At 44.3% G+C, this 12,531-nt stretch overlaps 1 protein-coding gene across 1 annotated transcript in view; it reads right to left on the bottom strand.

Annotated features, from left to right (window-relative positions):
* Gldc (glycine decarboxylase) overlaps positions 1 to 12,531 on the bottom strand; it is an 87,017-nt gene that overhangs the window by 7,456 nt on the left and 67,030 nt on the right. The window contains exons 18-21 of the mRNA XM_027406416.1: positions 11,963 to 12,112; positions 9,888 to 10,000; positions 8,477 to 8,618; positions 5,430 to 5,541 (exon numbers count right to left, since the gene is read on the bottom strand). Of these exons, the coding sequence (XP_027262217.1) occupies positions 5,430 to 5,541; positions 8,477 to 8,618; positions 9,888 to 10,000; positions 11,963 to 12,112 (517 nt within the window). The remainder of the gene's footprint in view (positions 1 to 5,429; positions 5,542 to 8,476; positions 8,619 to 9,887; positions 10,001 to 11,962; positions 12,113 to 12,531) is intronic.

Genomic DNA, 12,531 nt, shown 5'->3' with positions numbered 1-12,531 from the left:
CACTCTATGAGGATCTGGGTTCAAATCCCCAGCACCCATGTAAAATCTGGGCACAGCAATGTACGCCTGTATCCTCCAGCAAGGGTGGTAGCAGGTGTGGGGGGAGATGGAGTAGAACCCAAGAACTCACAGGCTAGTCAGCCTAAACACCTCAAGGTGCGACAAAGAAAGGTACCCAACATCCTGCTGTGACCTCCCGGTACACGTGCATGCCTGCCCACACACTCACATGCTCACAGCATACACATACGGCCCAGAAACATGTACATCAGACCAAACCAAATAACCTGTCTTGTCAGCTCGCGCCAACGATGAATCCACTGACAAACCAGCATTCCAAAATAACTCCAGTTGGCCAGGCAGTGGTGGCACTCGCCTTTCATCCCAGTACTTTGGAGTCAGAGGCAGGTGGATCTCTCTGAGTTCGAGGCCAGCCTGGTCTACAAAGCTCCAAAGCTACCCAGAGAAACCCTGTCTCAAAAACACCAAAAAAAAAAAAAAAACAACCAACCAAACAAACAAAAAAACCCAGTCACTGACAGCCCCTGAAGGCAGTCTGAACCACTCTGCTTCTTTTACAATGAATAAACACAGCAAGGATGGCTTTAGTCTGAAAACAGGAGTATAAGTGTGAGACTTAATACACTAAAGCTATCTATTTTTAAAAATATGGTTTCTAACAATGATAAGAAAGGAACTGGTTAAGAATGAGACTCAAAACTAGAAAGGTCTATTTCTGGGTGAGTAAAGTTAGAAAAATGTGCTCAATGGAATAACCATTAGAAAGTCTGAGGAAGAAAAAAAAATCACAAAAACCCTGAGACTTTTTTGACTCCTAATTTCAGGATTCTTAAGAGTCCAGTGTCAGCCTATGCCGTTTCTCTTCTGGCTGCTACCCTGGTCACTACAGCCCTGGCAAGAAGATGACCAGTGATGTTTACTGTTCCGAAGGGCCTGTGGCTAGCCCAAGGCTGGGAACGTACGTCAGCAGCAGAATAGTCATTTGTTGGCAGGCTCAGAGGAGAATCTTGCAAGCAGAGGTTCAGTGGCAATAGCTGAAAGTCCATCTGACCAAGTCAACCCAGCCCAGCGCCGCTAAACCCAAGATTCCATCTGCAGGCCCACTACCACAGACAAGTGGTTTGGGAAGAGCACTGTTCCAAAAATGAGGTTCAGATGTTACTTTCTACATGCACACTCTCATCCCAAGAGCATCCCTCTCTCTCTAAGACATAGCATTTCAACTTGGTGGCTATCAGGAGATGGATCCCAAGATACTCTTCTTTCTTTGCAGACTCAAGAAAAAGATGTACAGGTTTACTGTGGCATATGGTAGGTTGGGGAAATCTAAGATAGCTGCTGTTTCCTCTAGGCCTAACCAGGGCAGTGGCTAACAGTGTGAAGATACCAAGTCAGAGGAGCATAAAACGGGAAGGGGGAGGAGGTGGGGAGATCAGAAGAGTCACTGTGGAAACACAGCGTCTTCTCAAGATGACAGGACCATCGTGAACTCACAGCAGCTGTAGGGTGCCTGAACGAGACCTACAGAACACAGTGGCCAGCATTCCTAGCTCAGGAGCCAATTCTGGGGGAGAGTCTGAAGGTGTGGCCTCTGGTAGGTGGACCACGAACAAGCGGCACCACACCTACACATAAATTGGACTTGTTGAATTGGGAGGGTGGTGTGAAAAAAAGGGACTCCAAGTTGGGAAAAGGTAGGAAGATGAGGGTAAATTTGGGGGAGGAGGAATTGGGAGTAAATACAATCAAAATACATTGTATGTGCATGTATGGAGTTCTCTTAGAATTAATGAAAATACTATATTAAAAAAAGGGAGGAGGGAGCCAGGCAGTGGAGGCACACACCTTTAATCCCAGCACTTGGGAGGCAGAGGCAGGTGGATCTCTGTGAGTTCGAGGCCAGTCTGGTCTACAGGGAGACTGCCAGGACAGGCTTCAAAGCTACACAGAGAAATCTTCTCTTGAAAAACCAAACCAACCAAACAAACAAAAAACCAAACACACAAACAAAACACACACACACACACACACACACACACACACACACACACACACACACACAAAAAAAAAAAATCCTACAAACCATCTAACAAAAGAGACAGACCAACACCACCAACAAAACAATAATCCTAGAAGAATAACTACTTCTGCAGCTTCTCTACCTAAATCTTGCCTGTCGTGTCTGTTTGCTTCAAAAGCCGTTAGCCTAGAGAGTTTAGTCAGCATTGAAATCTCAGAGACCCAGCTGATGCTGGTAAGCCTGGAGTTCGTTAAAATGATTGCCTCGCAGGCATCTGTCATTCCAAAGTCTGACTTAGTGCCAGTAAATATGATTAAGACGAGCATTGGTCTTCCACTAGTGCTGCTGGACACGTTAGAATACAATGTGATTATTGAAAACATTGCTATTTTGACTCCCAGGAGGTACAATGGTGCTGGTTTCCCAGGCTCTAAAATATGAGATTTCAAATTGTGTAACAAATGTATTTAGCAGGCCAATATGGGGCAATGTTTGGTTTGACCAATTTTAAGATTGAGAAATCTAGTCTATAATCACCATTCATTTCAGTTTGGGATGAGAAATGCTACTTGCAATTTAATTCTGGGGTAAACTGTCAAAACAAATGGAAATTTCATCCATCTTTTTGTACTTTTAAGTCCCACAGGATGGGGTGGGGCTTTGTGCCCAAAGCCACTCACTACATAAATGCTAAGTGCATGGTGACATCTGACCTTCTCTCATGGGTGCCAGTCGCCCCCATTCAGTTTAAGTCATTATTTCCTTCTTTTAAATCTAGACTTTGCAGTCAGTGGACATATTAAAAGCTGTTGAATTATGCAGCTTAAATGAGCAAATTGTATGAAAGGTTTATTAATTCTACCTCAGTTATGCTGCCAAAAGTTAAACATAAAAAAAAAAAATCAAGGACTGAGACAGCTCATTGGTAGAGCGCATGCCTAGCAAGCATGAAGCCCTAGGTTTGAAACCTAGTACTACTATCAATAAATAATAAAGAAATCAAAGAAAAACTTCAACTTAAGTATTATAAATCAAAACAATAATATCTTTCATTCATGAAATTGGCAAAGGTTTTTTTTTTAACTTTTGTTGTTTTTTCAGTCTATTCTCGATAGACTCTTGGTGTGGTCACTCTCAATGCTACTAGCATAAAATAATTAGCACAGTGTATCTGGGGAAATAATTGAGGACACATGTGTAAAAAGTTTAAAGCATCCATACCCTTTTCTATCAGTTATTTAAAGAAATAATCAGATTTTTTTTCTTTAAAAAAGAAAGAAAAAAAAACTACTGGAAGGGTTGTTCTTGTAGCAATGTTATAATGTAAACAATTGAGAATATAACTAGACTCACAGGGCAGTCACACAATGTCATCCACACTGTAAGGTCAAAGCATATTTAGTCAATTGAGAAAATGCTCACAAAAATAGAATAGATACTATTTTGTGGGGCTGTGTAGATGTCTCAGTGTGCAAATGCTGTAAAAAGACATTAGATGATGGGTATGTGTGTGTGCATGCCTGCGCGCGTGGGCGTGTGTGTGTGTGTGTGTGTGTGTGTGTGTGTGTGTGTGTGTGTGTCTGTGTGTGTAAAGCTGGGTTGACCCCAGAGGCTTGCTAGTCAGCCAACCTGGCTGATAGCTGAAATGGTGAGCTCCAGGTCCACTGAGAGACCTTGTCTCAAAACATAAGGTGAATGAGCTACTGCAGGAGGCACCTCTATGACAACCTCTGGCTCCCACATGTGCCCATAAGGGAGCATAGTCCCCTTCCCTTACTGTACACTCTCTCACACAGAGACATTAAAAAATCCCCAAACCGAATTTGTGATGTTAGTCTAATGTTCAAGAGTAATGAGGAAGGGAGATAGCCGAGCATTAAATGGTAGCTTTATCTGGCTGATGGATGCAAGTATTTAGATTTTCTTTCTCATGCTTTTTTATTTCCCAAAACTTCTGAATTGAACAATCCATATATTTCACTTTTATAACCAGACAAAATAAATGTTTAAGCTAATCATTAAAGCAAACACACATCAGGATTCATTCCACAGTACAGGAGCTATATTTGAGCTAATTAGTGCCTGCAGAAGCATTTTTCTGTGTTGCTTGGAGCATATTCCTCACACCCTTCTCTACTCTCTGGCGAGCATCTACCCAGGGCTTCTGGTTATTCACTTGTTTCTATTTGCCAACTCCTGAAGTTCTCCCTTGGATCCATACTTATAAGGCCAGAGCGGCCTTTACTTTAGAGATTATAGGCAATGTGGATGTACACTCTGTCTGGGCTGGAGGAGCCAAGAGCCCAAGCAGGTACCACTGATCATCCTAAATGCCACTATCTGCTAGAGGCGCTTTGCTCTCCTTTCTCAAGTGTCCTTTCCTTGTTTCTCCTTCCACAACTAGAGCAGACACATCTCTTACTATCTACCTGGTTCTTTTTTATTTTTAGTGTGTGTGTGTGTGTGTGTGTGTGTGTGTGTGTGTGTGCCACATCTTTACAGGTGACCTCAGAGGCCAGAAGAGGGCATCGGATCTCCAGGAACTAGAATTGCAGGTGGTTGTGCTAGGAACATGGCTCGGGTCCTCTGGAAGAGCAGCAAAATGTGCTATTAACTGCTAAGCCTTCTCTAGGCCCCCCCTTCCTGCTTCTTACGTCCATCACCTATCACTTCTAGGTTGGCTTTACTCTCTAATGTAAGTCTAGATGTTTACCTAACATACTGCACTAACCAGTAACTAAGTCCAACTGATTGTACTTCCAAGAACCCGTTCAACTCATCGCCTTGACAATTTCAGCCTTTTAATCAATCTAATCACGTCATTCCTCAAGCTGGGAAACCTTTAAGGGCTATGGTCTGAGTCAGGGGTTCTAAGTCTAGATTCTTCCAAGATCTCCAAGGTGCCAAGCTCATCTCATTGGGGCCCTCTCCTCGTATCCCACTTCAAGTCAAGCACACGCTACAGGAACTCCTTCCTCTTTACCTGGCTGGCTCCTGTATGCTTGCTTGCACATATTAAATAGTTGCTTTCTTTATCAAACTATTCCACCCAGACTCTGCCTAGTCCAAGTGGTTTCACTCCCCGAGACACTTCTACAGCACTCTGTGAAAGATCAGCTCATGGTGTTTATGTGAATATCTCTGTCTGTGATTTAGACCCCTTGCTAACTAGGCTGTGTAGACTAGGCTGGGATGGTCCTATGTACAGTAATGAGTAAGTTGGCTATTTTCCCAAGAATTCTACGCTCTCCTTTGTATATTCTAAGAAATAGAAGCCTCCCCCCGCCCCCACCTTGCAAAATCACATTTACATCAAGCATAGTTTGCCTGCAGGGACAAAAATAAAATAGAAAAGAAAGAAAAAGAAAATCAAAGAGTTGATACTTGCCTCTTGCACCCCTAAAAAGGACTCTGTAGTGTTTTTCTAATCGCTTGGCCATGTAGTTGGCATTTAAAATAGCAATTTCTGTGGCCTCTTTGAGACCCTTGCTTCCCATCATCTGCAACAAAGAGAAAAAGAGCTATCAACCATTGACTGGGTGAGGTGAATGGTCAAGACACTAAGCAGATGCCCCCAGTTAAATTCACTCAAAAGAGCTCACCAGGCCGGGCATTGGTGGCGCACACCTTTAATCTCAGCACTTGGGAGGCAATGGGAGGCAGATCTCTGAGTTTGAGGTCAGCCTGGTCTACAGAGCGAGTTCCAGGACAGCCAAGGATACACAGAGAAATCCTGTATCAGAAAAACAAACAAACAAACAAACAAACAAACAATAACCAAAAGAGTTCACTGCCACTGTAGATTGAAAATGAATGGAAATTCCAGGAAGGAGATGTGTCAGTCTCCTCCATGCTGAAAGAATTTTTGTTCTTTAAGCACTAATTTTATTTGTTTTGGGGTGTGTGTGGGTGGGTAGAGGTCATATAACAGAGCCTACAGCAGGGCTCAGCTGTCTGCATACCACTGCTACCTGAAGAGGAAAAAGCACTGTTCTTTAGGCTAGAAGAGTTGCAATGTTTATTTTTGTGTTTACTATGAATTTGAGATGTAATGATGAAACTTCTGGGGAATCTGTTGAGAGCTTGGTCAAAATCCATCACATCAATGTTGTGTGGTTTGCCATTCCATTGTCTGCAGTGGGGAACATAAACATTATTCATGTCATGTTTGCCAACTGCCAGATTCAATCTCTTCTCATGCTGGTGGTTGAGTTCCCTGCTGTCATCCAGGATAAACGTCACCAAGAGCAAAGGGTTTAAAGTCAAGATTACACCAACGTTCATGACTGAGTGACCTCACATCCAAGTACTTAACTGAATAAAACAGTGCTACAAAGTCCAAAGCAAAGAGAGAACAACGTGGCCCCAGGTTAGTCAAAGTAGGCTTTCTAAAGACAAAGCTGAACTCTACCATGACCTTGAAAGTGAGTCCATGAGTGGAGGCTGTATTTCTAAAGGGAAAGGGGAATCGTGCCAAAAGAGAGGACTGACCACGGCACAAGTGTGGGAAAGGCACATGACTGTCATCTGGAAGTCACCATAGCAACATGGGTTGGGACCTCATGTTCTAAGCCTTTGCTTTGACATGGGCTAGGTCCAGCCCACTGCTTCTTGTCATGCTACGTGTCGGTTACCGAGCATCAGTCTCTAAATGCTCTAAGCACACGTCCCCATCAGTTGGATTTTATTCTCAGTGGAGTGGGAGCACATGCTGGTGAGACCAGGTAGTGAAGATGGTGGGAAGTCAGGAGGCGTGTGGGGGGCAGGGAGAGACTATCCTTAGAGAGTTTCCACAGTGCATTAGAGGAGGAGGAGGCTCCAACTAGTGTCTAGGGGAGAAGTAACAGCCTGAAATAAGGCTAAAATAAACACTATTTATTTTGTTTTAAAACTCTTGCTCTGTTCTGTGTTCTAGGCATATGGCCAAAACAGCCTTAGGGGCCTTTATTTTCTATATGTAAGAAGCCATCTCTGGCCCAAATGTTTGGACAAATAATCCATATTTATGTAACTCATGGATCAAAGGGAACTGGGGATTTGGCTGTTTGCAAAGAAGCAGATTTTTCTTTCTCATTGTTTTTGTTCCTCTAGTTTGCAAACAACTTGCCTGATGTTTTAAAGGAAGCTTCAAAGCTCCGAGGTACAGAACTGCTGCTCTTGCTTCCAAGAAACTTTTCACTACAATCACAAATGGTGCTGGCTGTGCATGGAGACACACGCCTGCAAAGCTAGCACTTGGGCAATATAGATGGCTAGATTAGCTGCTCAAAGACAGCTTTTATACATGTGACCCAATCTCAGAAACAAAACTAGGAAGGGAAAAAAACATAAACAAAAACAGAATCATGGGGCCGGAGGGATGGCTCAGCAGTAAAGTTCAATTTCCAGGGCCCATGTGGTAGCTCATACCTATCCATAATTCCAATCCCAGGGGATCTGATGCACCCAACAGCCACTGCATAGATACGGTGTGCACAGATATAACAGGCAAAACACCCATACACATACAATAAACAATGTCTCAAGATCTCATCTAAAGAGGAATCATAAATGCCAGTTAGCTATGGCGACCCATTCATGCCTATAGTCCTATACTTGTGTCCAGATGAAACAGTATAAGGAGGCTGTGGCTCAAAACAGAAAATGCACTTTTAAAAAAATGAAGAATCATAAATGTCACTGAATTCACTAATAGCCGGCTAGCTCTGCAGTCACCCAGAACAATTTGTGTAGCTTAGTTTGGGGTTGTCTGAGCAGCGGCCACCCTTCCTTTAACAAAGGCCATCGGCTTGAAAAAGCTTCTTTAATTAGCAACTGTGCCTATCCAGTCTTGACATTCTAGGAGGTGGCAGGCCAGTCTTAACAAGCTGCATAAAATCAGTTCTGGCTTGAGTGTTTCTGTGGAGAAAGACAAAGGGGAGGGGGGAGCCTGTTCTCTGACAAAGCCCAATTACCCCTGAAAACACAGTTCCCTAGGCCCTGAAGTGCAGCGCTTTGGAAACCACCCCCAAACAAATTCCCGTTGCTTCTCTTCTCATCCTCCGAGCTGACAAGACACACAATGTGAAGTGAAATGCCCCCTAACATGTTCGCCAGGGTCTCAGCAAAGTGTCATAATGACTATGTGCACGGCTTTTCGCTTGTGTGGCTCTCTGTCTGAGGCTGACAGGAAACCACATATTGTGGCCAGTACATTCACATGACTCATGGGACTTAATTGTGTCTGGAAAAATGTAAACCCATCACGAGAACCCAAAGGAACAGATGAAACAATTTTAGCTGGTCTTCTACAGGATTTCTTCCACCCCAGTACTGGCAGTGACCCCAGTCACCAGCAGTGTTCACTGAATCCTACTCTCAAGTCACAGACTCCTTCATTTTTAACCCTCTGAGAAAGTCTCAAGTCCCATAGCAACACAAGTTCACAGGCCTCACCTTAATATAAGCCCATGAAATGGGCAAGATGGAACTGGAGCCCCATGGGGCGGCACTGACAGTCCCCACCGGCCAGGTGTCCTCATTCGGTTTTATGGAAACAATGGGATGACTGGGCAGAAAAGGAGCCAGATGCTTCTTCCTGTGTTGGTTTTAAAGTACACATTGAAATGATGCAAAAAGATACAATTGAACTAAATGGGTGGTACTCTAGGAACTCTAATCTCAGTAGGGGCAAGCTGATGGTTGTAGGGACTTGACACTTCTTGGGAGACAGACAACAAGGAAACAACTAAGGAGAGATCTCTAGATTCCTTCCTCCCTTTTCTGCCACCTAACAGCTTCCAAGAACTGTGGTGGAGGACTTCTCAGAGGCAGGCCTACAGAGGTCTCTCATAGCAGCCTCCACATCCTTCTAAAGCTGTCTACTGGGTAGAGAAGGCTGCCAAAGAGATGCCTTGGACACTCCACTTGGAGGCTAACACATTAACACCATACCATTACACACCCTCTGAACCACCCAGAACACCCACTCATAATACAAATCAAAGGAGAAGCAAGAAAGTCAGGCTCCCAGCAACCCTGAACACTGCCCTTCCCTGACCACCACCACACATCCCGAAAACTCCAGAACAGCCAGGCCGTGGTGGCACACACCTTCAACCCCAGCACTCGGAAGGCAGAGGCAGTCAGATCTCTTGAGAGTTTGAGGCCAACCTGGACTACAGTGTGAGTTTCAGGATAGCCAGGGCTGTTATATAGAGAAACCGTGTCTGGAAAAAATAAAAATCAAAAAGAAAGGAAACTCCAGATGTTCTGGGTAAGGCTGTTCTTACTGTAGAGAGGATGCTATCAACTGCTAAGAAATATTCCTTCAGTAAACAGTGACTTCATCCAATTATCTCTAGCAATAAAGTTTGTTTCCTCCTTACTTATCACAGATGTAATAAAAATTAAAGCTGTAAGGAGTTAAGTGCCTTCCATCCAATTTACTCTCAATATTACCAGCTACTCATGTTCTAGGAAATGAGGAAAATACATATGTTTTTATAAAGCTCTTGGAAATCTAGGTGCAAATCTGTGACACAGGAGCTCACACTTTAGTTCTGACCTCTCACACTAGAAAAGTTCCTGCTCATGACTGTTGACAAGCTTACTCTAGAGCTCAGCGAGGCAGGACACACACACACACACACACACACACACACACACACAGTGGGGTTACTAAGACAATTGTGCTTTCTTTGGACACACTCTAAAAATGCTGCTTGCCCTGCTCTGCATCCAGCTGTGGGGAGGGCACACTGCCTATAAAATATTCTCCATACTTGAAGACCCAGATGGGAAGAACAACATGGTTAGGGCCATCCTGCTTCTGAAAGGATCCTTCAGCCAGCAGCCCACGACTTACACTCCAATAGGCCCCATGCCAGGGCCGCCACCTCCATGGGGAATGCAGAAGGTCTTGTGAAGATTTAGGTGAGAGACATCAGACCCAAAGTCTCCAGGACGGCAGATGCCCACCTACCCCAAAGGGAAAGAGAAGAGTAAACATCAGAGCTTGGCAAGGTCCCTCCTGATGAGGGAAGGGCAAACTGTTCTGTGATGTTTGTCTTCCCAGGAAAGCAGGCAGAGCCACATCCATAATGATCACAGAAAAGGCTTCCTAGGGAGTGAAATGGCTCAGTGGATAAAGGTGTTTGACAACCTGAGTTCGATCGACAGGACACACACACAATGAACGAACAGAAGAGAACTGACTCCTACAAGTTGTCCTTTGACATCCGCTTGTGCAGACACACGGTGTAATTTTAAAATATCAATAAGGATTCCTATAGGTTCTGCAGTCAACCTGACATCTCCCAGGCAAAGTGACTGTGGTTTCTATGGAAACAGCAACTGACCATGTAGCTCCATTTAAAATACATACTTGGGTAGTCTGTACCTAAATGTCTACCTTAAGAGAAAAGAGAGGGCTGAGCGGTGGTGGTGCACAAATTTAATCCCAGCACTCGGGAGGCAGAGGCAGGCGGATCTCTGTGAGTTCAAGACCAGCCTGGTCTACAAGAGCTAGTTCCAGGACAGCCTCCAAAGCCACAGAGAAACTCGATCTCGAAAAACCAAAGAGGGAGGAGAGGAAATGCCACTAACCCTGAAGTTACTATTGAACAGGAGGCTGCTTTGGCACCACATTCTCAGGCAAATTCAAGGCTGGGTGTTTATTATGTGCTTGGCTACATGGCCCCTTGAAAGTGCCTAAAGCCCTGGTTCTCAACCTTCCTGATGCTGTCCCTTTTCATACAGCTCCTCATGCTGTGGTGACCCCAACCATACAATTATTTTCATTGCTACTTCATAACTGTAATTTTGCTACTGTTATGAATTATAATAGAAATATCTGATTTGGGAACCCTGCAAAAGGATTGTTCAACCCCTGAAAGGTCGTGACTGGTCTAGAGGATGCCAAACTGAGAAAGTGGGAATGGGGCTACCAGTTTTCCTGAGACAATCCAGATACCCAGCTACAGTATTCAAGTGGTAACCCCGCCACTTTGACTGTGGACAGATATGTTTGCTTTAGGCTGCCAAAGCAGAAGGCAATTCCAGAATGACACTTATGAATAGAATCACTAAAGAAGGAGAGAAGTAAGGGGCAGGTGCTCACATTACATAGACTCTCGGTCACTCCTGCAACCTGGAGTAGGCAGGATTGAATCCCTTGGGGTCCCAGTGAAGTTAAAACTCCAGGTCCATGGGAGTTTGGCATCTAGCATGGCTAGTACTTGGTTCTAAACTTCATCAGCTAGGGAAATCAGGAGACCTGGCCCAGGTATGTCCTCAGAGGAACGGCACTCCTGACAACATAAGCATGTTTGTCCCTAGCGCTGCTTTGTTTCAACTTTTGTACCCTGTTCACCCCATTACCTCCTCTAGGATCTATAATCCCTATTGGAACTGATTTGGCCTATGAAAGGCTGGCAGCAAAGTCAACTTGATGGCCTCACAGAATCACTTACATACAGCCTTGGATTTGATCCCCAGCATCACACAGAAAAGGAAAAGGGAAAGAACAGAACCTTGGTTCTGAATTCAGTGTCTCGTGTCAAAGAGGACTCTCAAGAAGCCAAGAGAGAATTGTTTTCCTTGCTGAGGATAAGCTTAGGGCCTTGCTTCAAAAACCAAACCAAAGCAAAACAAAACAAAACCAAACAGGGCTAGAATGATGGCTCCGAAGTAAAGATCCTTACTGCTCTTGCAGGGGACCTGAGTTCAGGTCCAGGCACCCACATGGTGTTTCACCACCATGTGTGAGCTCTAGTTCCAGGGGATCTGATGTCTGCTTTTGACGTCAGTGAGCTCCAAGCACACTGGTGCGCATACATACATTCAGGCAAAACACTCATAAAGTAATCAATATTTTAAAAATTAACAATAAATAAATAAAATATCATTATCCATTTTCTCAGTAGGAATAAGTGTCTTCACCTGGGCATTCATATTTGCCCCGTCCAGGTAGACCTGGCCTCCGTGTTGGTGAATAAGGGCACACACATCGCTGATGTTCTCTTCAAACACACCATTGGTAGATGGATACGTGATCATGATGGCGGCCAGGTTCTCCTTGTGTTTATCCACCTGTGGGGAGAATAGTGATGAGAGCAAGTGATCCTTTCTCAGCCAAGACTGCTTTTTTATTTTAAAGGGCTAGGAAATGCAAAGTCTCTGTGTTTGAATTGTTGACAACATCTCAGTCTACAACAGTGCTTAAAATGCACAGTCAACTGCTCCTTCAGAAATCATCCCAAAGCAGCCGCAAGTCCTCTCAGGATTCTGTGGTCCAGATAAAGAAATCCAGCTTTGCTGTGGCTCAGTTGATAAGGGTCTAGCTAGCATGTGCAAAGCCCTAGGCTTTCTCCCTGTACCAAATAAAAAACTAGGCATAGTGGAACACTCCCATAACCATGGCATTGGGGAGGGAGGGGGTATCCTTGGCTACACAGCAACTCTGAGGCTAGAATGGGATACATGGGACTGTGTCTCAACATAAATTAAAC

The sequence above is a fragment of the Cricetulus griseus genome, chromosome 3 (assembly GCF_003668045.3).
Source record: "Cricetulus griseus strain 17A/GY chromosome 3, alternate assembly CriGri-PICRH-1.0, whole genome shotgun sequence".
Classification (NCBI taxonomy): domain Eukaryota; kingdom Metazoa; phylum Chordata; class Mammalia; order Rodentia; family Cricetidae; genus Cricetulus; species Cricetulus griseus.
Note: the sequence above shows the minus strand (reverse complement) of the source record. Positions and strands in the feature narration are given on the sequence as shown.